The following is a 26,913-nucleotide window of genomic DNA, read 5'->3' as shown; positions in this document are numbered from 1 at the left end:
TCAATGGAAAAATTAAAAAATGTATGGCTTTTTGAAGAAGGGAAGGAAAAAATGCAAAACAAAAAATTATCCGGTCCTGAAGGAATTAAGGATTTCCCACCCACAGTAAATGTTGTCACTCAGCTTTCTTCTCTTATGGCCCAGTCCGTCTCCCTGTTTTCTGCACCACTCTCGTAGTCATGTATTTTTTCTCCTTATAAACACTAATATATACTTGCTGATTTCTCCCCCCACAGGTGAGAGACCTTCTGCAGAAAACTGTAGAAACTTATGTCCGTTTATTTGACCTGAAAGACGTGCAATTTTTACCAATCTTCAAAATGCAACTTACATTTGATGACGAGAAAATGGATTTCTATCCAAGCTTCCAGGACGTAGAAGAAGTTGTACTATTTATATTAACTCGGATCTCCAAGACCCTTCAGGTATCAGGATTTTTTTTCAATGCTGACAACTTACTTTTTATAGTAGGTACATGTGTGGCTCACAGGTAAAAACTGCAGTAAAAAAAATTGGAAATTTGCTGCCACCATTTTGGAATATCACAGCAAAAAAAAATATTGTACTGGCTGATTTACAATTGCTATTGGTTATCACCTAGTATATGACCGTCCGCAGCAGTGGGCCCCCATGCAGGGATAGGACAATGAGTATATTGACTTTATAATACACATTGCAAAAATATATGAGAATTATGAGTAGAAGAGTTGGATAGCATGAACCCTTTTACAGGCTCGGACTGGCCAACAGGAGAACTGGAGAATCCTCCGGTGGGCCCCCATGAAGAGTGGATGGCTCTCCACTCCAGTCCCCTATTAAAGTGCACCTGTCAGCAGGAGTGTGCTCAGTAAACCATATACACTGTCAAGAGGGCGACATTACACAGAGTAAAATGATACCTTAGTTGATGAAATTCGTCCTGTGGTTCTTGTGTAATCTTTACTTTCAGTTTGGAAATAACGATACTTTTGTGCTCCGGGGCGGCGTGAGGGGGCGCTCTATCTGGTGCTCTGCTTACATATTGATCCGTATGCTCTTATGTCAGCTCACTGATCGTCCACTGACTTGCCTCCTATTTTACCTAGCCCTGCACTACTAGATGCATTATGTAAAATAGGACGCAGGTCAGTGAAGGCACAGTGAGCTGTCATAAGAGCATACAGATGAATATGTAATCAGAGCACCAGATAGAGCACCCCCCACAGGCAGCCCCGGAGCACGAGCATATCATTATCTCCAAACTGAAAGGAAAGATTACACAAGAACCACAGGACGGATTTAATCAACTAAGGTATCATTTTAATCAGTGTAGTGGCACCCACCTGACAATGTATGTGGTTTACTGAGCACAATCCTGCAGACAGGTGCGCTTTAAATGTACAGTACAGACCAAAAGTTTGGACACACCTTTTCATTTAAAGATTTTTCTGTATTTTCATGACTTTGAAAATTGTACATTCACACTGAAGGCATCAAAACTATGAATTAACACATGTGGAATTATATACTTAACAAAAAAGTGTGAAACAACTGAAAATATGTCTTATATTCTAGGTTCTTCAAAGTAGCCACCTTTGCACACTCTTGGCATTCTCTTGATGAGCTTCAAGAGGTAGTCACTGGAAATGGTTTTCACTTCACAGGTGTGCCCTGTCAGGTTCAATAAGTGGGATTTCTTGCCTTATAAATGGGGTTGGGACCATCAGTTGTGTTGTGCAGAAGTCAGGTGGATACACAGCTGATAGTCCTACTGAATAGACTGTTAGAATTTGTATTATGGCAAGAAAAAAAGCAGCTAAGTAAAGAAAAATGAGTGGCCATCATTACTTTAAGAAATGAAGGTCAGTCAGTGCGAAAAATTGGGCAAACTTTGAAAGTGTCCCCAAGTGCAGTTGCAAAAACCATCAAGCGCTACAAAGAAACTGGCTCACATTAGGACCGCCCCAGGAAAGGAAGACCAAGAGTCACCTCTGCTTCTGAGGATAAGTTTATCTGAGTTACCAGCCTCAGAAATCGCAGGTTAACAGCAGCTCAGATTAGAGACCAGGTCAATGCCACACAGAGTTCTAGCAGCAGACACAACTCTATAACAACTGTTAAGAGGAGACTTTGTGCAGCAGGCCTTCATGGTAAAATAGCTGCTAGGAAACCACTGCTAAGGAAAGGCAACAAGCAGAAGAGACTTGTTTGGGCTAAAGAACACAAGGAATGGACATTAGATCAGTGGAAATCTGTGCTTTGGTCTGATGAGTCCAAATTTGAGATCTTTGGTTCCAACCACCGTGTCTTTGTGCGACACAGAAAAGGTGAACGGATGGACTCTACATGCCTGGTTCCCACCGTGAAGCATGGAGGAGGAGGTGTGATGGTGTGGGGGTGCTTTGCTGGTGACACTGTTGGGGATTTATTCAAAATTGAAGGCATACTGAACCAGCATGGCTACCACAGCATCTTGCAGCGGCATGCTATTCCATCCGGTTTGCGTTTAGTTGGACCATCATTTATTTTTCAACAGGACAATGACCCCAAACACACCTCCAGGCTGTGTAAGGGCTATTTGACCAAGAAGGAGAGTGATGGGGTGCTACGCCAGATGACCTGGCCTTCACAGTCACCAGACCTGAACCCAATCGAGATGGTTTGGGGTGAGCTGGACCGCAGAGTGAAGGCAAAAAGGCCAACAAGTGCTAAGCATCTCTGGGAACTCCTTCAAGATTGTTGTAAGACCATTTCCGGTGACTACCTCTTGAAGCTCATCAAGAGAATGCCAAGAGTGTGCAAAGCAGTCATCAAAGCAAAAGGTGGCTACTTTGAAGAACCTAGAATATAAGACATATTTTCAGTTGTTTCACACTTTTTTGTTAAGTATATAATTCCACATGTGTTAATTCATAGTTTTGATGCCTTCAGTGTGAATGTACAATTTTCATAGTCATGAAAATACGGAAAAATCTTTAAATGAGAAGGTGTGTCCAAACTTTTGGTCTGTACTGTATAAGTGGTTAAATCTGAATTTTGGGGGAGACAGATGCCCTTTAAGCTCCCTTTAGTGGCCACTGAGGATACACAGCATGGCAGCTTTTATTCCATGTCTATGCTGAGGATATGGAGCTTTGTATGGAGTTTTTGATTTATTTATATCATAATAGGTGGATGTTCAGGGGGTTTATATTAGAGACTTCTGCAGTATTCATGTCACTTTATAGAATGTTTTTCTTTGTCCAGAACATTCAGACGGTGCAGTCGTGGCTTTCTGGTAGTAACACGGTTCAGATCATCGAGGCCAAACTCCCTGATTACATCTTTGATTCTGCCGCGCTGAAGCTGAAGGAGGCCGTCAGCTACAATCTACACCAGCCATTCATGCATTTCCAAACCTACGGTAAGCGGGACGTGAATCATTAAAAGAATGATACATACGGTAAGCTGGACGTGAATCATTACAGGGATGGTACATATGGTAAGCTGGATGTGAATCATTAAAGGGATGGTACATACAGTAAGCTGGACATGAGTCATTAAAGGGATGGTACATACGGTAAGCTGGACATGAGTCATTAAAGGGATGGTACATATGGTAAGCTGGACATGAGTCATTAAAGGGATGGTACATACGGTAAGCGGGACATGAATCATTAAAAGGATGATACATACGGTAAGCTGGACATGAGTCATTAAAGGGATGATACATACAGTAAGCTGGACATGAGTCATTAAAGGGATGGTACATACGGTAAGCTTGCCACGAATCATTAAAGGCATGGTACATACGGTAAGCTGGACATGAGTCATTAAAGGGATGGTACATATGGTAAGCTGGACATGAGTCATTAAAGGGATGGTACATATGGTAAGCTGGACATGAGTCATTAAAGGGATGGTACATATAGTAAGCGGGACGTGAATCATTAAAGGGATGGTACACATGGTAAGCTGGACATGAATCATTAAAAGGATGATACATACGGTAAGCTGGACATGAGTCATTAAAGGGATGGTACATATGGTAAGCTGGACATGAGTCATTAAAGGGATGGTACATATGGTAAGCTGGACATGAGTCATTAAAGGGATGGTACATATGGTAAGCTGGACATGAGTCATTAAAGGGATGGTACATATGGTAAGCTGGACGTGAGTCATTAAAGGGATGGTACATACGGTAAGCTGGACGTGAGTCATTAAAAGGATGGTACATACTGTAAGCTGGACGTGAATCATTAAGGCTATGTGCACACGATGCAGAAATGAAGCAGAAAATTTCTGCATCATTTCTGCATCTCCCAGGCAGAAAAAACGCATGCAGATTGTGCATGCGTTTTTCCTGCAGAATACATGCGGATCCACATGCGTTTCGGCATGCGGACTGACAAGCGCTTTCCAGGCGATTAGCATCACTTGGAAAGTGCTTGACAACTAGGTCACACTATATAAATGCATGCAACCGGCATGGATTTATATAGTGTGACCGTATAAGAATGTTTAAAAATAAAAAAATAAAGCTATACTTACCCTCTGATGCCCCGGTGTGTGCTGCCGCGTTCTTTCCTGGCTTGTTCCTGGCTGCCGGGATATCGCGAGACACTGCGCTGAAGGGCCTGCGGTCACATGACTGTGACGTCAAAGAAGGTCCTTCAGTCTTGCACGCGAGCAGAGGGAAGGAGACCGGGGGCCGTCGGAAGGTGAATATATCTTTATTTTTTATTTTATTCTTGTTTTACAGCTTTTTAATGGTACCTGGGTGTGGAGGAGAGTCTCATCTTCTCCACACCCGGGTACCATCCGCACATTAGAACGCGCCAATTACGCAAGTACAAATGCAGTCTTGCGGAATTGGCGCGTTCTAATGCAAGTCAATGGCGGAGAAAACGCCGCGTTTCCGCAAAATTAATGGACATGCTGCGGATTTTTGAGCGCAGCATAAACGCTGCAGAAAAATCCGCATCATGGGCACAGCACATGCGGATTATCATTGGGGACCATTGTTGCCCTTCTACCATGCGTTTTTAATGCGTTTCCGCAGCTGCAGAAACGCTGCGGAAACGCATCAAAAACGCATCGTGTGCACTCAGCCTAAAAGGATGATACATACGGTAAACTGGACATGAGTCATTAAAGGGATGGTACATATGGTAAGCTGGACATGAGTCATTAAAGGGATGGTACATATGGTAAGCTGGACGTGAATCATTAAAGGAATGGTACATACGGTAAGCAGGACGTGAATCATTAAAGGGATGGTACATATGGTAAGCTGGATGTGAATCTTTAAAGGGATGGTACATACGGTAAGCTGGACGTGAATCTTTAAAGGGATGGTACATACAGTAAGCAGGACATGAATCATTAAAGGGATGGTGCATACGGTAAGCTGGACATGAGTCATTACAGGGATGGTACATACTGCAAGCGGGATGTGAGTCATTAAAGGGATGGTACATACGGTAAGCAGGATGTGAGTCATTAAAGGGATGGTACATACGGTAAGCAGGATGTGAGTCATTAAAGGGATGGTACATACGGTAAGCTGGACATGAGTCATTAATAGGATGGTACATATAGTAAGCTGGCCGCGAATCATTAAAGGGATGGTACATATGGTAAGCTGGCCGCGAATCATTAAAGGGATGGTACATTCAGTAAGCTGGACGTGAATCGTAAGTATTAAAGCGATGGAACATATGGGAAGCTGGACGTGAATCTAGTATTAAAGGGATGGAACAATCACAATCAGAAATCTCCTGCCGGCGCTTGCAGCGTGATCTTCCTGTGGACGCTTTGATCCTGATACCTTTCCAAAAGCCATTGAACTCAGTGTTAGGGGTTCCCAGAGGTGTGATCCTCATCTATCAGACATTATCATGCAGAAATACTATATATCATTGGTCTAACAAGTACTTCAAAGAGAATCTGTCTCTAGATTTCACCATATAAATGTAGATTATCAAATTGATCTCTTAGACATGATGAAGCCAGAGAACTTACTTTCAAAAATCCATGTCCGATCAGCTGTATAATCCTCTTTGAAAGTTTTCTCCGCCCGACATTAAGATGAGTCTAGATACAACTATAAATTGTGTGTTATATTATTTGATAGTTGAAAGCTTCAGCTGGCTGGTGGATGGTTCAGCCGCGGAGAAAGTAGAAACTTTCTTATCCGAGGAGCACAGTTTTGATGAATACACAGAGGTACGTATGTGTGATCATATTGTGTTTTTTTTTTTTTTTTTTACATATTGGACCTTCTTGCATATTATCTTGGACTATCATTATGTTAAATTGACTCATCCCTGCACAGCAACACTGGCTTTGATGTTTCTAGTAAAAATCGACTGCTTATGCGCCGTTCATCATATGCAAGTTATCTAGGACTAGTCCAGCGGGACGTCACTTCCCACAAACAGATCTGACCTCAGATGCTGTGATCACACCCAAATCATGGCATCTTAGTCTCACCTGGCGAGGTGGATCTTCTAAGCCTCAGGTTCGGGTGGGCACACGGACCCCGGGCGTTGGTGTGGCAAGCAGGAAGGCACATGAGCAGCAAGGAATTGGCACTCAGGAATCTTGGGAGCTGCAGGATGGATGTAGCGTAACCCAGTAGGAATGGAAGAAAGTTAACGCAGAAGGTGGAGCACACCAAACAAAAGTCTAAAAACTCAGTCCTAAGACCCAGGTGTGTGTCCTAACGGTCCATAAATAGGATTTAGGAGATTATGTCACTGAGCTACACAGGACAACCTGTAAAACCTGACGTGGAGCACAACACGGGGCAGCAGACCGAAGTGAAGGAAGCAGAGCTCGGATACCCAAGACAGGTGTATAATACTTAATTTCACATGCCCAATTTGCATATGACGGCCGGCACATAAAAAGCTTAGTTTTTCAAGGTAGAAACATTTTTGCCAGATATATACCGTGGATGTCAATGCTGGAATTTGGCATGCCTGAAGGACCTGACAGGTTCACTTTACGGGGACCCGCTTTGGTTCATTTGAAGGGTCCCTTGACAATAAGCTGATCACAGCTGTAGTGTGGACGCAGCAACGAGGACTAAGTTGCAGGAATCATCTTCTTACCATTCCCATTAGAATCAATATTGTCCTAAGTCCTACAGAGCGAGGGGTGCAACGTGTCTGATAATAATTGAGGGTCTAATCAGAAATATCAAGGGTAAACGAGACCGATTTATATTTGTATTCCAGTTTATAGAACAATTTCACACCCTGGCCAGAGATATCATGGGACTGCCCACCCGCGCTTACTTCACCATGGTACACCTCGACTGCGATGACTTAAAGCAAGGCCTGGCTGACAAAGCAAAAAGTTTTGCAAATATATTACTACATAGACTGGTGACAAATCACAGATTGGAGAATGAAGAGTGAGTAAAATCCTGGATTCAAGGAGGTTTAACAATAGAAAAAAATAATCTGTAATGGGCCTCTACCTGCCATGTGCCATTCAGGGGCCCTTGGGGTCGAGGTCAAGTGCTACTTCTGCTATGATTTCATACAGTGAGTTATAGATGCTGATGCTACAGTAAAAGTTAAGAATCTCACATTACTTTACTTTACCAGAAAATATCATCACATTCCAGTATATAATATACAGGTGCATCTCACTAAATTAGAATATCATCAAAAAATTAATTTATTTCAGTTCTTCAATACAAAAATTGAAACTCATATATTATATAGAGTCATTACAAGCAGAGTAATCTATTTCAAGTGTTTATTTCTGTTAATGTTGATGATTATGGCTTACAGCCAATGAAAACACAAAAGTGATTATCTCAGTAAATTAAAATAATTGACAAAAACACCTGCAAAGGCTTCCTAACCATTTAAAAAGGTCCCTTAGTCTGTTTCAGTAGGCTCCACAATCATTGGGAAGACTGGCGACTTGACAGATGTCCAGAAGGCAGTCATTGACACACTCCACAAGGTCCAGAGTTCCAATTTTCATTTGGAAATCAAGGTCCCATAGTCTGGAGGAAGAGTGGAGAGGCCACAATCCAAGCTGCTGGAGGTCTAGTGTGAAGTTTCCACAATCAGTGATGGTTTGGGGAGCCATGTCATCTGCTGGTGTAGGTCCACTGTGTTTTATCAAGATCAAAGTCAGCGCAGCCGTCTACCAGGAAATTTTAGAACACTTCATGCTTCTCTCTGCCGACAAGCTTTTTGGAGATGGAAATGTCATTCTCCAGCAGGACTTAGCACCTGTCCACACTGCCAAAAGTACCAATACCTGGATTACAAACAACAGTATCACTGTGCTTGATTGGCCATCAAACTCGCCTGACCTTAACCCTATAGAGAATCTATTATAGAGAATCTATGGGGTATTGTCAAGAGGAAGATGAGAGACACCAGACCCAACAATGCAGACGAGCTGAAGGCTCAAAGCAACCTGGGCTTCCATAACACCTCAGCAGTGCCACAGGCTGATCGCCTCCATGCCACATTGCCGCATTGATGCAGTAATTGATGCAAAAGGAGCCCCGACCAAGTATTGAGGGCATTTACTGAACATACATTTCAGTAGGACAACATTTCAGATTTTAAAAACATTTTTCAAGCTGTTGTTATAAAGTATTCTAATTTACTGAGATAATGACTTTTGTGTTTTCATTGGCTGTAAGCCATAATCATCAACATTAACAGAAATAAACCATTGAAATAGATCACTCTGTGTGTAATGACTCTATATAATATAGGAGTTTCACTTTTTCTACTGAAAACTGAAATAAATTAACTTTTTGATGATATTCTACTTTAGTGAGATGCACCTGTATGTAATAATCTTTGCTTCGCTTAGGATCTGCATGGAATTTGAGAAAATCAAGGAACAAGCGTTAAAGGTTCCTGAAACTACTGAAGATGTAATAGAGGAGATTGCATTTGTGGAGCAGGCGAAGAATAAAAGCCTGGTAGAACTAAAGTCCCGAATTGCTGTACGTACGTCCCTGGGTATAATTAGTGTAAAACATAATATAGAATTATTCCGATATTTCTTGTGTCTTGGTTAGTATGTATTTTTCCATATATAGGTCATGTCATACTAGCTATACTTACCAGTCCCCCTCCAGGTTTCAGTGATGAGATCCCCAACATGATCATGTGATTGCTGCAGCCTATCAGTGACTACGGTGGTAACCTGCTACAGCCAGTGATTGGCTACAGAAATCACATGTCCACATAGAGCAGGAAGAACACAAACCGATGGAGGGAACTGTAGTTGTGGAGCATCAGTATAATTTTATAACCTAAGCTTTTGGAAAAAATATAATTGGTGCAACCCCTGTGATTGTAGATGCTAGATACATTGATACATGGTGAGTTTCATTTTTTTAATTTTAGGAGTGTCAGCGGAGGATGAATTATCTTCTAGATGTTCATTTATTTGTACCTGAAGATATCATCCTGAACTCAACAGTGTTACTGTGGCCAAAAAATATCAACCCAGTGTTTGATGAAAATGACCAGGTATGTGGGCTCATTTCTAAAAATGGGGTCTCGGGTGCCAGCTCCAATGAAGCAGCAGCCCCCTGCAGTGTCCATGTAATTAAACAGGGGACGCTCTGGGAGTGTTTTTTGACAACTGTTCCTTTCTAAAAGCTGATTGAAAACGCCAAGCGTAAAGGAGAGGGCGAGCTGCTGGGGAAAAGAGAGAAGCTTATGCTGGAACTGGAGAAACTTTTGCGTCGGATGGAAGAATTTGCAGAGTGCTCTGAGCTGGATATGATGCAGCAGGTATGATAGTCACAGGCTGTGTTATAGCTTTCCCTCTTCTTACTTTCATTACTTTAAGACTCTGTTCATATTTGTACAGATCCTTTTTACCCAAAACGCATCATGGTTGTCGTGAACGATAATTTTTTTGTGCAACACAAAAGATCATTTCACCCGATGATCAAGTGTTTGGCCATTCGTCGGTGATTGGCAGCCTATTTATACTGCACAATTATCCTTAAACGAGCGTCCCTGGGAAGTAGTTATAAAATGCTCCCTAACTCCGGTTTGGAGTTGCATTAGGCTTTTTTTTAATGTTGTTTTTTGGGGGGTTCTATCCCTTTTTAAAGACAAGAATCAAGAATATTGAGACTACAGCCAATAGTGTAACCTGAAGCTTCAATGCAAAATCTCCATTAGGGCCCCCAACTATTGCAGGTCTTTATTAGTAGTGGTCTTCTCATATGAATCAAAGAGACCTTTTGGGCCCCCCTTAGCTCCAGATGCGACTGCAACTCCTGCACGCACTGTAGTTACGCCCTTGACTGCAGCATTATTTTTGTTATGCAAAAAAAATCTATGAAAAAAACATAAACCCGACTGACCACCATTATCAGCCGGAGCAGTCTTTATAGAGGCAGTCCCTAGTGCTTAACCTGAAGTGCAGTCAAACAAAGGCAGGTCAGAGGCAGTCGTCACACCTGAGCACTGGTGTATGAAAGCATCCACTAGGCCTGAAACGCGTTGCTTCCAATAGGCCTGAAATGCGTTGCGTCCAATAGGCCTGAAACAATTTGTGTCCAATAGGCCTGAAAGGCCTGAAAGTTACACCTCTGACATCAGCTGTCTATAAAGTGGAGCATATAGGAGTCTGTATTCTGCAAACGAGAAGTAAAGTTCACTGGTGAGAAGTCAGTCTCATACTGTAACTTGTGAATGTCTAACTCATTTTCTTTAATGGAGGCAGTCCGGTTAACCCTTTACTTATCTGTGTTAATTGTGCCTGGTTTCAGTACGTGACAGATGTGAGGACTGTACAGAAGCGAATAGCAGACGCAGAGGAGGCGGTGGCTTATATTAACAAAGAAGAAGCACTGTATAAATGGGACCTTACAACATACCCTCAGCTGGATTCTTCAAAAGTCAACATCGAACCTTACCAGAAACTTTTTGCACTGATTTACAAATGGCAAAAAACTGAAAAAAAGTATGTGCACCCCATTGGGGAATTCTGAGTTAACTCTTGGCATACCGTTATTTATTAACACCATACGTGATCTGAAGTGGAGAGTAAATGGCGCATTTAAACAAGTTGATGATCATTCCCAATTATCAACCCGTGTAAATGTGCCAGTAATCACCCGATGAACAAGCAAAACACTAATTCGTCGGGAACGAATCATTTATGGCAGCAAAAATCATCTTTATCTACAGCACTTCGCCCCTTGTAACGTTATAGGGACAAAGTATGTCTAATAACCAATCGTTCTGTCCCCATCACTGTTCTTTGGCCCTGGAAATAACCAAGCGCCAAAAGTCTTGCATATATTACAAGGGGATTATGTGTTATTAAAGGGCTGTCCGGCTTTGGCGCACAAGTCTGCAGTCACTCCATGTGACTGCAGACATGTGAATCCTCACAGCATGCGTACTGTGTGCGTTATAAGGATTCTCCAGCATCGGGAGCACAGGCGTGTGACAGCAAGTATGTGATTTGCATACATACGGTTACATCCCAACTAGACATATCCGGCCTTGCTCAATGCAAGCACATTGAGTGGAGCCAGACACGTCTAGTCGGAATGTGGTCAAAAGAATGCAAATCACATACTTGCGTGCAATGTGAGGATTTACAAGTCTGCAGTTACATAGACTGTAGACTTGTACCCCAAGGCCGGACAATCCCTTCTGCAAAATAGGAGTCCTCCAGTAATCCTGAGGACAGAGGTTCCAAAGTTCGCTGTGTGAATGGAGTGATCGTGCACATGCATAGCCAGCTTTCCATTCATGTCTATGGGAGCAGTCATGCACGTGTGTAACCATCACTCCCACCACATTCAAAGCTGCTGGGGGCTGCAGCAGTCGGACTCCCAGCGATCAAACATTTATCAGCAACCTTGTGGATAGGTGATTAAACATTATTTATGGGACAACCATAGCCATAGATGTAGAAGAGAAAAAAAAAGCAGAATAAACAGTAATAGATGAGCTAAAAACATGAAATTTATCAAAATATGTCTTGAAAAATCTCACGCTTCCAGGTGGATCGACGGCGCTTTCCTTGACCTGAACGGAGAAAGCATGGAAGCCGAGGTGGACGAATTCTTCCGAGAGGTCTACAAGATGATGAAACTATTTCAGCAGAAGCAGAAGAAGTTAGAAGAGGAGAAGAAAAAGGCGGCTCAACACCGGACACTGTCTGAAGATAAGGATTCGGTGGACGAGGAAAAGAAGGAAAGCCGCATAGTTCTCATGTGTTCTGCCATCACCGAGCAAATCAAGGCTTTTAAGGTAGATGCATCAAATAATGGATATGTCAGTAATCTGGGCCAGGTTTGCTGGAGCGGGCTGTTACCTCCCAATCCCAGCCAACTTCAGCACAGTGGTTACTATCGAGACAGCAGCGGTGGTCGGTCTCCTAGGCAACGATCTGTAAACAAAAGAAAAGTGTTAATATCTCAAGAACAGCTGCAAATGTCAAGAAGCAGTAAATTGCAAAAGTGCAGGTTTTTACAATATCTATGAAGATGGGAATAACCCTTTAATTCATTTTTGTAGCTGTAATCCCGGGACACTGATTATGATTGACTCCTTTTCAGGAATATATCCCTCTGGTGAGCATCCTTTGCAACCCAGGAATCAGAACCCGACATTGGCTCCAGATGTCTGAGATAGTTGGCTATGAGCTCACTCCGAATTCTGGCACCAGCCTGAGGAAGGTACTGAAGCTGAGCTTGGATCCGTACTTAGACCAGTTTGAACAGATTAGTGCGGCAGCTAGTAAGGTAAGCATCTTTGGCTAATAAATGTGTATCGGTGGTCGAGAATACTATCCTGTTATTGAAATGAATAACAAACAATGGAAAACCGAAAAAAAACTAAAGGAGAATTGAGTTAAAAGAAAGCCGATAGCTGTCAGGGGAAAGTGCTTGAGCTTTTTACATTTTAGAAAGCACAACATTTAGTTCCCACAAGGAATAAATTGCTGCAAACTGTTTGTCAGGGACTTTTTCCCATCTCGCTGTTTAATTAAGCATGCATGCTCAGCCGAGCAGGGTGTGAATGTGTATTGGGAGAAATAGCTGTCTACCAAAGGGCAGTTTCACCAGTGGCTATCTCAAGAGTGTGACAGTTTTGCCAGTGGCTATCTCAAGAGTGTGACAGTTTTGCCAGTGGCTATCTCAAGAGTGTGACAGTTTTGCCAGTGGCTATCTCAAGAGTGTGACAGTTTCACCGGTGGCTATCTCAAGGGTATAACAGTTTCACCAGTGGCTATCTTAAGGGTATAACAGTTTCACCAGTGGATTTTTTGCCAGTGGCTATCTCAAGAGTGTGACAGCTTCGCCAGTGCTATCTCAAGAGTGTGACAGTTTCGCCAGTGGCTATCTCAAGAGTGTGACAGTTTCACCGGTGGCTATCTCAAGGGTATAACAGTTTCACCAGTGGCTATCTTAAGGGTATAACAGTTTCACCAGTGGATTTTTTGCCAGTGGCTATCTCAAGAGTGTGACAGCTTCGCCAGTGCTATCTCAAGAGTGTGACAGTTTCGCCAGTGGCTATCTCAAGAGTGTGACAGTTTCGCCAGTGGCTATCTCAAGGATATAACAGTTTCACCAGTGGCTATCTAGATGGTATAACAGCTTCACCAGTGGCTATCTCAAGGGTATAACAGTTTCACCAGTGGATTTCTCAAGAGTATGACAGTTTCACCAGTGGCTTTCTCAAGAGTGTGGCAGTTTCGCCAGTGGTAATCTCAAGAGTGCGACCAGATCAACTTTTTTTTTACAGTATGAAACTGGTCACTTACCCACTTACTTTAGATATATATTGGCCGAACCTACATTTTTGACAGGACTAACCATCCAATGTGTATGGGGTTGAGATGGGGGAATGACGATCACAAATGTGGAGATGATAACTTGAATTTCAACTGCCTGTTTGCCAAATAGTCCAGTTAGCAGAGACTGACATCCGCTTACTCTCCTCTTCATGTACAGGACATATGCACGCTGAGATCAGATAGGCATGCATGTATATTTTGAGAGATGGGGTGGGATAGATAGCTGTTGGGTAGCCTTAATGACCAACCTAAAGCTCAAGCTAAAAGTCAACTTGATCAGCCAACAATCTAATGTGAATGAAGGCCGTCTCGCTATCGCCTGTTGGCAAATGTCGGAACAAAGAGGAATCTGCTACTAGTGAAAAGTTTCTGTGTTTTCTTATTAGGAGTTTTCCCTGGAGAAAGCGATGCATACCATGGAAGAAATGTGGGACTCCATATCCTTTAATACCAGTCCCTATCGAGAATCTGGCGTTTCTATTCTATCAGCAGTGGATGAAATCCAAACCACTCTGGATGACCAAATTGTGAAGACTCAGACAATGAGGGGATCGCCTTTCATCAAGCCCTATGAGAAAGAAATCAAGGTATAAAATATTCACTTGCTTATTAGCAGAAGCTAAGGTTTCATTAGGATCTCCGAGGCTAAAGTTACATGCGGCTCCAGCTTACATGTAAAGGGGATGGTATCAAGGAGTCTCACCAAACTTTCCCTACAAATGTCCAACAATTCACAATTCATATCCATTGATAATTTATCTTCTAAAATGATAGGATTTTTTTTCTATCATTTTCATTTTATGTGTAATTAACTTTTTGCTCTCCTCCTTTAAGCAATGGGAGGAACAACTGATAAGGATCCAGGAAACCATTGATGAATGGCTGAAGGTGCAGGCCCAGTGGCTTTATCTAGACCCCATCTTCTCTTCTGAGGACATCATGCAGCAAATGCCTGAAGAAGGACGCTTATTCCAGACTGTGGACAGAAACTGGAGAGAGATCATGAAACATTGCGTTAAAGACCCGAAGGTAAATGGATGCTTCATGGTGGACTGATACAAGAAAGCACGGTCATCTTGCATCCAGGATTGATGTTTTCCAAGAGTCCGTGTCCTGATGCTTCCATCACAAGGATCCCGGGTTATGGGGCTCCGCACTACCTGGACTCCAGCCTCCCGCATCTTCTATTTTCTATCCAAATAGGTTCTAATTTTTTTTTTTAATATGAACTATTGGCACAATAGTCAATGAATGTGACCTTTTTTCAGTCTCTATAACTTTATAATGGAATCTTACTTATGGGCTATCTACTTACTTTTAGGTTTTAAGCGCCACTTCTCTGACCGGACTTCTGGAAAAACTTCAGGACAGCAATGTGCTTCTGGATAAAATCATGAAAGGGCTGAATGCCTATCTGGAGAAGAAGAGGCTTTTTTTCCCACGGTATAGTCCTTTCACTTGTTGCAATGACTCTATATACTCCTTAAATATTTTTTTTTTCTTATTTAAACGCATTGAAATCATTTTTGTAATTGGATTTCATTAATAATTTTGCACTGTTTGCCTTCTATTGGCTCTGTGTTGCGCTGGCTATTGGACTTATTTTTAATCTGTCTTTTTTCAGCTCCTCTTAGCCGATTTATGACCACAGATCACATCAAAGCTGAATGTGCAGGAAACAAAAAGCCTAACGGTGCAACATTTTTAATGAAACTGAATTGCCACAAATACTCGCAATTAAATGGGTATTCCCATCTCCAAGATCCTATCCCAATATGTAGTAGGCATAGTAATAATAATAATAATAGCAAATACCTCCAATTAGAAGTGTAGTATAGTTCTTCTGATTCGCTATGTCGCTTTCCCCATGTGCAGGGCATTGCAGTAGGTTCGGTATCCGTGGTTACGACCACTCATATAGTGACAGTTATTTGCTAGTGATCGTAACCTAAGCTACTGCAGTGCCCTGCACATGGGGTAAGCGACATAGCAAATCAGAAGAACTATACTACACTTGTAATTGGAGGTATTTGCTAATATTATTATTATTATTACACGTACTACATATGGGGGGAGAATCCTGGAGATGGTAATACCCATTTAAGTTAAAAAAAAAAAAAAAGTTCCCAAAGCTGGATAGCCCCTTTAAGCTGGCCATATGCATGAGATATGAGATACCCGTCGTCTGAATGGTTATTTGGCTATTTCTCCTGACTCCCACATATTCTGCTGAACAGTCTTGTGTTTTTAATGGGCAGAGAGGAGAAAGTCGGTACTGGACACCTCCGGCAGTGGGTTATCTCCCCTGAGAACCAAAAGACCCGGTATTGAAATCCCATCTGCCCGATCCTTCTGGCCCTGACATCCTCTATCGGGGGAGAGTCAGGAGACCCCCATACACATCAGTGGGTAGGCCGGTCCTGCTGCAATCGTCAGGTTTAAACTATTTTAATCCAATGTGTATGGGGACTGAATCTTTACTTTAAAGCTTTGCTTTTCTATTTTCTCACATAGACACTAATACAAATGGCGCCTGACCCAATACTTTAATGACATTTTTATCATATTGTGCATTTTCGCTTTAGCTTTTTCTTCCTGTCCAACGACGAAATGCTAGAAATTCTCTCTGAGACTAAAGATCCTCTGCGGGTCCAACCACATCTAAAGAAGTGCTTTGAAGGCATCGCAAAGCTGGAGTTCCTTCCTAACCTGGATATCAAAGCTATGTACAGCACCGAGGGGGAACGCGTAGAGCTCATCCAGACCATCTCCACCTCCGAGGCTCGGGGGGCCGTGGAGAAGTGGCTCATCCAAGTGGAAGATGTCATGTTAAGGAGCGTGCATGATGTTATTGCTCGGTCACGAATGGTACGGATCTACCTACAGACCAAAAGAATTAATTGGAACTAATCTAGTACTTTTATATTTGTATAAGATTATTTGGCGGCAGTGAATGATTTGTGGATGATGTATCTCTTGCAATAGAGCCAGGTAGCAGATCTTCTACCTGCAATCGGTAGAAATGAATTTGCTAGATAATACTAGTAAGGTTGTTCCTCTCTTAAATGCTTCTGTCAACGTAATTTAACTTTGTTTTTTAAAAGGCATACCCTGAGACTGCAAGAAAAGACTGGGTGAGGGAATGGCCGGGACAGGTCGTGCTCTGTGTGTCTCAGATGTTCTGGACAAGTGAAGTGCATGGAGCTATCGGCAGTGGCCCAGAGGTACGGCATAAGCTCCTTTACTGATCAAGGTTGCTTCACTATAAACAGTCATGGCCGGAAGTTTTGGCACCCTTGAAGTTGTTCCAGAAAATGAAGTATTTTTCCATAAAATTATTACAATTGCATGTGTATTTACTCTGTCGCCTCATTGGGGGACACAGGACCTTGGGTGTTATGCTGCTGTCCACTAGGAGGCGACACTATGCATAATCTGAAAAAGATTAACTGTGGCTCCTCCCTTGCAGTATACACCCCTAGACGGCGTCAGCCATCTTCAGTTTTTGCTTAGTGTCGCAAGGAGGCACACCTCAGACCTTCACTCGTCCCTCGCTTCAGCACGGGATTACAGATGAAGGAAAGAGGGTCTCTTAAGAGACCCCTGGCATGGCTCCTTCCTCTGCCTCCTACTATGGGGTGCACAGTTGAAGTTGAGATGGCGTAGCCACCATGCTGCTCCTTCTCCGGCCCCTCGGGTCAGGCTCGAAGTTGAGAACCCCCCTCCTTCCCCAATTCCCTCGGTCTTGGTCCGAAGTTGAGGCGAGGACAAAGCCCCCTGACGGTGACAGCGGCACCCTCCATAATCCCCCCTGGGGGTATTAGGTTGAGACACCATCAGATAGGGCCTGGACAGCAGCATCTGCAGCTCTCACCAGCCAGCATACCGCAACCGAGGACCAGCAGCAATACAGGAGTCCCAGTCTGTCTGTGGGATCCTGTAGGAGCCGGGGGGAGTGCAGGCAGCCATGGCACATACAGGCACAGGCCTTCACAGGCTCTGCACCTGCGGCAGCTTTCTCCCTAAAAGCGCCTAAGGGGGACTCTCTTCAGAGCCCCCATTCCATTTATGCCCCCACCGCCATTCTGCCTTTCAATCCGGGGGGTTCCGGTTCTGATCCGTCCCCCCCCCCCCCCCCCCCGGACTTCCGCGCCGGCCTGGAGCCCTTTTGGGCATAGAAAATAAATTTAGACCGCGGCTTCGGCCTAGCCGAAGCTGCCGCCCATTCTCCGCCCCCCCGGCCCGCCCCCCGGATGACGATTTTGACACTCTGCGCTGTCACACAGGGGGCGGATCTAGGCTGCAGGACGCGCATCCCCATAGAAACTGCCGCCCTTGCAACGCTCCGCCCCCCTTCACCTCAGCATACAGGAGAAGAGTTACGGCGGCCATTACTGCTGCAGGACATTCACAGGCCAGCCAGGTCTCCGGGGAGGCACAGGACCAGGCTTTTTCAGCGCTGCTCACAGGGGCACATTGGTGGGGTAAGTTCTCAGCTTGAGTTACCCCTCAGCTGTGAATTTTTTAATACTCTGTATCCTCCTCTGCACAGTTAGCCCCCCTGCATAGCCACTCCAGGTGCACTATGCCGGGCTCAAAGTCTAAGAAAACCAGGCAGGACTGCTTTTCCAGAGTGGTGAGAAGCCTGCAGTAATACTCTTCCCAGCGGCATATCCGCATTGCAAGGATTGTACGCAGACTACTGTGCCAGAGTCCCAAGCAGCCCCTACTACCCTTCAGTGGAATGGGCCACTCAAATGTCACAATCTATGACACAGTTCATAGATAACATGACCTACAATTGATTCAGGCTCTGCAAAGTCATACCTCTGCTATGAATGCTACCCAGCAAAGGGAAAGTCTGACTCAGTCACATACTGACCCAGGCACATCCAGGTCAGGGTCAGGACGCAAGCGCACCCATAGGTCACGCTCATCTGCGTCATCACACAGCACACGGTCATCCCTGTCTAGGGACATATACCGTAGTCCCAGGTCATCTAGACAGTCCCCTACCAGGGACAGGGATTATATTTCTCCGCACCATTCCCCGTCCAGAGAAATACTCCATTCTGATTCACCTAGGAGACACCTTAGTGACACACAAGAGTCAGAAGATTCCGACTCAGACAAAGAAACTGATGGATCCCTAACTCTAAGCCCACCTAGCAATGCAGCGCTAGTTGAGGACATAATCTCGTCCATACATCGGGTGCTGGATATCTCTGATCCGACCTCGGACGCACCACAAGATAACATTTCATTTGAAGGAGCCCTGAAGCCGCCTTAGTTTTTCTTGAATCATTCAGAATTTAAAATCTATCCTCAAAGAATGGACAGACCCACCAGCAGTGGACCCCCCAGTCTCCATGCTGGCAGCACAGACACTTCTTTCACTGCCCGATAGCTCAACCCTCAGGGATGCAGCAGACCGTCAGGTAGAAAGTATGGCTCGTTCAATTTGCGAAATCACAGGAGCCTCCCTAGCTCCCACGTTCGCTTCAGTCTGGGCAGCCAAGGCCATACTGGCTTGGGCAAAAAATGTACAAACTGGCCTTCAAGCTTCTGCCCCTGAACTGTCGGAACAAGCAGTTCAAATACCAGTTGTGGCAGACTACTTGCTTCATGCAGCTCTGAATTCTGCAAGAGGTGCAGCGGGGGCAATATCACACGCCATCACTATTCGGCGTATCCTTTGGCTGCGTGAATGGAAAGCGGACGCAGCCTCTAAGAAGTCCCTCACGCAGCTTCCATACCTCAGCGGTCGACTTTTCGGTGAAAGGTTGGACACAATGATATCCAACGCCACCGGGGGTAAGAGAACCTCTCTTCCCCAACTGAAACCCAAACGCAATTATAACAAGCGTAACCAAGCTAGATTCCAATCCTTTCGGAACTCTTCCGGCTGGTCCGTCTCTCGGCCAGCACAAAATAACAGCCACTTCACACGCAGGGAAGACTCGAGATCGACACAAAAGTCGGACAAGACCTGGCAGTTAAATGCAGGCCTATCAAAATCAAAAAGAGGGAAATCCAAAAAAATTCTTCTCATCATGACTCACGGACTCAAAAAGACACTCCACCTGTAGGCGGCCAACTTTTACTCTTTCATCAAGTCTGGCTACCTATTACAGAAGACTGGTGGGTCAGGGACCTAGTATCTTCAGGATACAAAATAAAATTTACTTCCAACCCACCAAACAGATTCCTTATATCTGTTCCCCCAAAACCGCCAGAAAAAGCTTTTCACCAAGCGGTCTCCTCGCTCCTTCAAGCACGTGTCATAATATGTGTCCCAACAGCCGAGCGCTTCCAGGGGTTCTACTCCAATCTATTCGTAGTCCCCAAGAAAGGAGGTGGGGCACGGCCCATACTAGATCTAAAACAGCTCAACAAATATGTAAGAGTACGTCACTTCCATATGGAGTCTCTTCGTTCCATCATCGCATCCATGGAAAAAGGAGAATATAGACATACAAGATGCATACCTGCATATACCGATTGCACCTGCCCATCAGAGATTTCTCAGGTTCGCAATCGACCAGGACCACTACCAGTTCGTGGCTCTCCCATTCGGACTCACCACGACCCCCAGAGTGTTTACCAAAGTCATGGCAGCCACCGTGCACGTCCTACACTCCAGAGGCATAGTGGTCATTCCATACCTAGATGATCTCCTCGCCAGAGCTCCCACCTTCAAGGACTGCGAGCTCAGTGTCTCAATCACGATCGACACTCTGAGTCGCCTGGGCTGGTTAGTCAACCAACAAAAGTCGTCACCAGCCCCAAACCAGTCTCTGACATTCCTGGGAATGCTATTCAATACCTCCAGGGGTCTAATACTCCTTCCCGAGGACAAGGCACTGCCTCTCCGTTTAGGAGTTCGCACCCTTCTCAGCAAACCCCCTCGATCTCTGCGGTTTGCCATGAGAGTACTTGGCAGGATGGTGGCGACAATAGAAGCAGTTCCATTTGCCCAACTTCACCTCAGACCTCTCCAGTTAGACATTCTCAAGTCATGGGACAGGAACCCTTCTTCTTTCGACTGGAAGTTCCAGCTGACGTTGTCAACCAGGAAGTCCCTTCACTGGTGGCTCAACCGGACCTCTCTAACAAAAGGGAACTCCTTTCTCCCAGGTCAATAGAAGCTCCTGACCACCGACGCAAGCCTGACGGATTGGGGTGCAGTACACCTACACCACAGAGCACAGGGCAAGTGGTCCCCAGCGGAAGCAACCTTGCCCATCAACATCCTGGAGATTCGTGCCATCCTCCTTGCGTTGAGATCCTTCCATCACTTACTGGCAGCCTCTCACATCAGAGTACAATCGGACAATGCCACGGCCGTGGCATATGTCAATCACCAAGGGGGAACCCGCAGTGCCAGAGCAATGCGAGAAGTGACACGCATCCTTCACTGGGCGGAGAAAACTAGCTCCATTATCTCTGCGGTCCACATTCCGGGTGTAGACAACTGGGAAGCAGACTTCCTCAGCCGGCAAGGAATAGACTCAGGAGAGTGGGCTCTCCATTCCGAAATCTTTCAACAGATCTGCCATCATTGGGGTACTCCGGACGTGGACCTAATGGCGTCTCACCTCAATGCCAAAGTCTCCAACTTCATGGCCAGATCACGCGACCCGCGAGCGCTAGCGGAGGACGCCCTTGTTCAGAACTGGACCCAGTTCCAGCTCCTGTACTTTTTTCCACCTCTCCCCCTGATTTCCAGAGTGGTGAGAAAGATCAAACAGGAGGGAGTACCAACCATCCTAAATGCACTGGACTGGCCCAGGCGTACATGGTACGCCGACATCGTACGACTCACAGCAGACGTTCCCTGGCTTCTTCCCGACCGCCCGGATCTTCTATCACAAGGCCCGTTCTACCACCAGAACTTAGAGGCCCTCAATTTGACGGCGTGGCCATTGAGACCTGGATTCTAACCCAGGCAGGTTTTTCGCCAGATGTCATTGGAACCAAGATCAGAGCACGAAAACCAACCTCGGCCAAGATTTACTACCGTACCTGGAAAGCCTTCTTTACCTGGTGCGATTCTCGTAACGAAACCCCACTACCCTATTCCCTACCCAGGGTACTCGGTTTTCTCCAATTGGGCCTGGAAGCCAGACTATCCCTGGCCTCCCTTAAGAGCCAGGTGTCAGCTCTTTCAGTGCTTTTTCAAAAGTGCATTGCTCACAAACCGCAAGTAAGAACATTCTTCAGGGGGTTTCCCGATTGGTTCCCCCCTACAGACGACCACTAGAAACGTGGGACCTTAACCTGGTGCTGACTGCATTGCAGGAATCACCCTTTGAACCCCTTAGTGAAGTCCCACTCCATCTTCTATCACAGAAGGTGTTTTTTACCTCGTGGCAATCACCTCGCTATGCAGGGTGTCTGAACTCACAGCACTCTCCTGCACACAGCCCTTCCTGATTTTTTTCCAGGACAAGGTAGTCCTCCTTACGGTTCCATCCTTCCTTTTGAAGATAGTGTCCAACTTCCATCTCAATGAAGAAATTTCGCTACCATCCCTCTGTCCGGTTCCGGTTCATAGAGTGGAAAAGGCTTTCCATATTCTTGACCTTGTCAGGGCATTGCGTATCTATGTGTCTAGCACTGCGCCCTTCCGGAAATCTGATTCTCTTTTCCTCCTTCTGGAAGGTGGCCTCAAGGGTCTGCCAGCTTCTAAAGCTACCCTTGCCAGGTGCATGAGATCCACCATACAAGAGGCCTACCGCCTCAAAAATTCTCCTCTTCCAGTAGGTATTACGGCACATTCGACACGTGCGGTAAGGGCCTCCTGGGTCATTCGGCACCAGGCTTCGGCACAACAAGTGTGTAAGGCAGCCACCTGGACCAGCCTACACACGTCTACCAATCACTATAGCGTTCATACCCAGTCCTCAGTAGATGCGAGCCTGGCAGACGTGTTCTGCAGGCGGCAGTACCCTAATTATAGGGACCTGTCTACACAATATTCGTCCATTGCTTCCCACCCAGGGACTGCTTTCGGACGTCCCAAGGTCCTGTGTCCCCCAATGAGGCGACAGAGTAAAGGAGATTTTTGTGTACTCACCGTAAAATCTCTTTCTCTTAGCCTCTAATTGGGGGACACAGCTCCCACCCTGTTGCCCGTTCCGGGCCGTTAAGTTGAGTTCTCATATTGGTTTTCCTTTGAGTTCTTACATAGTTGCCTTCTTATAGGCATGGTTATGTTATCTATGTTACTTTCCTCCTACTGCTTTTGCACAAAACTGAAGATGGCTGACCCCGTCTAGGGGTGTATACTGCAAGGGAGGAGCCGCAGTTAATCTTTTTCAGATTATGCATAGTGTTGCCTCCTAGTGGACAGCAGCATAGCACCCAAGGTCCTGTGTCCCCAATTAGAGGCTAAGAGAAAGAGATTTTACGGTGAGTACACAAAAATCTCCTTTTTTGTTATACACATGTTTATTTCCTTTGTGTATATTGGAACAACACAAAAAAAAACAGAGAAAAAAAAGGCAAATTGGATATAATTTCACACAAAACCCCAAAAATGGGCCGGACAAAATTGTTGGCATCTTTCCAAAATTGTGGGTAAACAATTTTGTTTCAAGCATGTGATCCTCGTTCACACTCACCTGTGGCAAGTAACAGGTGTGGGCAATATGAAAATCACACCTGAAACCCGATACAAAGCAGAAAAGTTGACTCAATCTTTGCGCTGTTACGTGCCACACTAAGCAGGGAGAACAGAAAGAGGAGAAGATAACTGTCTGAGGACTTGAGAACCAAAATTGTTGACCAATATCTTCTTTTTGTGTTGTTCCAATACACACAAATGAAATAAACATGTGAATAACAAAGCATGTGTAATTGTAATAATTTTCTGGGAGAAATACATTATATATATATATATATATATATATATATATATATCAGTACAGACCAAAAGTTTGGACACATCTTCTCATTTAAAGATTTTTCTGCATTTTCATGACTTTGAAAATTGTACATTGACACTGAAGGCATCAAAACTATGAATTAACACATGTGGAATTATATACTTAACAAAAAAGTGTGAAACAACTGAAAATATGTCTTATATTCTAAGTTCTTCAAAGTAGCCACCTTTTGCTTTGATGACTGCTTTGCACACTCTTGGCATTCTCTTGATGAGCTTCAAGAGGTAGTCACCGGAAATGGTCTTACAACAATCTTGAAGGAGTTCCCAGAGATGCTTAGCACTTGTTGGCCCTTTTGCCTTCACTCTGCGGTCCAGCTCACCCCAAACCATCTCGATTGGGTTCAGGTCTGGTGACTGTGGAGGCCAGGTCATCTGGCGTAGCACCCCATCACTCTCCTTCTTGGTCAAGTAACCCTTACACAGCCTGGAGGTGTGTTTGGGGTCATTGTCCTGTTGAAAAATAAATGATGGTCCAGCTAAACGCAAACCGGATGGAATAGCATGCTGCTGCAAGATGCTGTGGTAGCCATGCTGGTTCAGTATGCCTTAAATTTTGAATAAATCCCCAACAGTGTCACCAGCAAAGCATCCCCCACACAATCACACCTCCTCCTCCATGCTTCACGGTGGGAACCAGGCATGTAGAGTCCATCCGTTCACTTTTTCTGCGTCGCACAAAGACACGGTGATTGGAACCAAAGATCTCAAATTTGGACTCATCAGACCAAAGCACAGATTTCCACTGGTCTAATGTCCATTCCTTGTGTTCTTTAGCCCAAACCAGTCTCTTCTGCTTCCTGTCTGTCCTTAGCAGTGGTTTCCTAGCAGCTATATTACCATGAAGGCCTGCTGCACAAAGTCTCCTTTTAATAGTTGTTGTAGAGATGTGTCTGCTGCTAGAACTCTGTGTGGCATTGACCTGGTCTCTAATCTGAGCTGCTGTTAACCTGCGATTTCTGAGGCTGGTGACTCGGATAAACTTATCCTCAGAAGCAGAGGTGACTCTTGGTCTTCCTTTCCTGGGGCGGTCCTCATGTGAGCCAGTTTCTTTGTAGCGCTCGATGGTTTTTGCAACTGCACTTGGGGACACATTCAAAGTTTGCCCAATTTTTAAGACTGACTGACCTTCATTTCTTAAAGTAATGATGGCCACTTGTTTTTCTTTACTTAGCTGCTTTTTTCTTGCCATAATACAAATTCTAACCGTCTATTCAGTAGGACTATCAGCTGTGTATCCACCAGACTTCTGCACAACACAACTGATGGTCCCAACCCATTTATAAGGCAAGAAATCCCACTTATTAAACCTGACAGGGCACACCTGTGAAGTGAAAACCATTTCCGGTGACTACCTCTTGAAGCTCATCAAGAGAATGCCAAGAGTGTGCAAAGCAGTCATCAAAGCAAAAGGCGGCTACTTTGAAGAACCTAGAATATAAGACATATTTTCAGTTGTTTCACACTTTTTTTGTTAAGTATATAATTCCACATGTGTTAATTCATAGTTTTGATGCCTTCAGTGTCAATGTACAATTTTCAAAGTCATGAAAAATCTTTAAATGAGAAGGTGTGTCCAAACTTTTGGTCTGTACTGTATATATATATGCATTCATAGATAGACTTCATGAGTTCTCCTGCTAATAGACTGTCATACCCAGGGACGCAGCTTATAGGAGTTTCCAGGGGCGGATGTACCATTGGTGCAACAGAGGTAAGGTGACCCACATTCACATCAAAAGATGCAAGCAGCTTCTTTCACAGTACGTTATTAGACTGCAAAAAGCCCATGTAATGTTCTTGCCCAGGGGTCTTCTCCTGGGGGTTGCAGTTGTACAGCGGCTCAATATCTTGAAGGTACCCAAAAGGCTCCATAGTATTTGATAGTTGGGATTTTGCATTGATTCATGCATCTTGTCTAGAGATGAGCAACTAAATTTGCAGGACCTTGGTCTAAGAGAGCAGGTTAGTAGTCTGTGGCTGTTGGATGGGAGCCTTGCTAACCGCCTCTTACATGCCGGCATCCCTGGCTCCGCTTTTGATTAGCCGGCCAGGCATGATGTCATTTGTGCCTCACACCACAACTATGACATCGACATCAAAAGAGGAGCCGGAGATGCCGGTTCACGGGGCTCCGGTCCTGCGGCCGTGGAATACTGACCCGACTGTTGGACCAGAGTCCTGCAAATCCATTCGCTCATCTCTACTCTCGTCATATCTACCAATAAGGGAAGACATTGTATGGGATTTCCCATAATACCAGCATAAAATTAATCCATATGCATTGAGTTTTCCATGCTGTTTGTGGCAGGGTTTTATAGAGGTACATCTGGGTATTTGGAGCTCTGTGTTCAATCCAGATCTCCAACTTCTATAAAGATATGTTGTAAAATTGTTGTGTACATTAAAAAGTGACTGCATATTGTGGAGTTCTCAATCTAGTCTGCAGGCTTATAATCTGTATATATTTCAGCCCCCTTGCAATATGTATGTTCTATGAATGTTTCTGCAGATGATTTCACCGTTACATCCTTCTTGTAGGGCCTGAAAAACTACTATGATAATCTGCAGCTCCAGCTAAATGATATTGTGGAGCTTGTGCGAGGCAAATTGTCCAAGCAGACTCGCACCACATTGGGGGCTCTCGTCACCATAGATGTGCACGCTCGTGACGTGATCATGGAGATGATGGAAACAGGTTTGTGCAAACATCATTGCTGGCACCAAACTTTCCAATACCATGTTCTATTTATTATACACTACATGGACAAAGGTATTGTGCCCCCTCCACATTACACCTACAGGAGCTTTTATGGCCTCCTATTCTAAATCCATATACAGTATGTTAATATGGAGTCAGTCCCTCTATGTAACATACCTGGTGGCGGGCTTGCATAGAGCACCATCTCCCACTATGCAAGATCGCAAACTTGATCTTCAGTCCAGTCTGCTAGCCTGGCTTCTATTAATGCTGTCTGTTTGTCTCTGTTCTGACTGCTTAGGGCGGCGGCCCGGTTACTTCCTGTTTCTTGTAGCTGCTGTGGGCACACCCCTGATGCGTCCTCAGCCTATTGCTGTCTGTCACTGAATATTTAAACCAGCTCCACCTGGAAGCTGGTGCCTGAGCAACCCTATCATTCAGTGTGCTCCTTGACTCTGAATGTGCCAGG

The 26,913-nt window shown here is 44.6% G+C and overlaps 1 protein-coding gene across 1 annotated transcript in view; it reads left to right on the top strand.

Annotated features, from left to right (window-relative positions):
* DNAH12 (dynein axonemal heavy chain 12) overlaps positions 1–26,913 on the top strand; it is a 161,508-nt gene that overhangs the window by 30,926 nt on the left and 103,669 nt on the right. The window contains exons 9-24 of the mRNA XM_073644615.1: positions 237–425; positions 3,226–3,382; positions 6,098–6,189; positions 7,206–7,384; positions 8,821–8,956; positions 9,363–9,488; positions 9,621–9,755; positions 10,748–10,941; positions 11,996–12,245; positions 12,554–12,739; positions 14,181–14,381; positions 14,629–14,823; positions 15,116–15,237; positions 16,380–16,662; positions 16,899–17,018; positions 26,285–26,441. Coding sequence (XP_073500716.1) covers positions 237–425; positions 3,226–3,382; positions 6,098–6,189; positions 7,206–7,384; positions 8,821–8,956; positions 9,363–9,488; positions 9,621–9,755; positions 10,748–10,941; positions 11,996–12,245; positions 12,554–12,739; positions 14,181–14,381; positions 14,629–14,823; positions 15,116–15,237; positions 16,380–16,662; positions 16,899–17,018; positions 26,285–26,441 — 2,722 coding nt within the window. The remainder of the gene's footprint in view (positions 1–236; positions 426–3,225; positions 3,383–6,097; positions 6,190–7,205; positions 7,385–8,820; positions 8,957–9,362; positions 9,489–9,620; positions 9,756–10,747; positions 10,942–11,995; positions 12,246–12,553; positions 12,740–14,180; positions 14,382–14,628; positions 14,824–15,115; positions 15,238–16,379; positions 16,663–16,898; positions 17,019–26,284; positions 26,442–26,913) is intronic.

The sequence above is a fragment of the Phyllobates terribilis genome, unplaced genomic scaffold (genome assembly GCF_046119375.1).
Source record: "Phyllobates terribilis strain yellow unplaced genomic scaffold, ASM4611937v1 Scaffold_8__6_contigs__length_399053987, whole genome shotgun sequence".
NCBI lineage: Eukaryota > Metazoa > Chordata > Amphibia > Anura > Dendrobatidae > Phyllobates > Phyllobates terribilis.
Note: the sequence above shows the minus strand (reverse complement) of the source record. Positions and strands in the feature narration are given on the sequence as shown.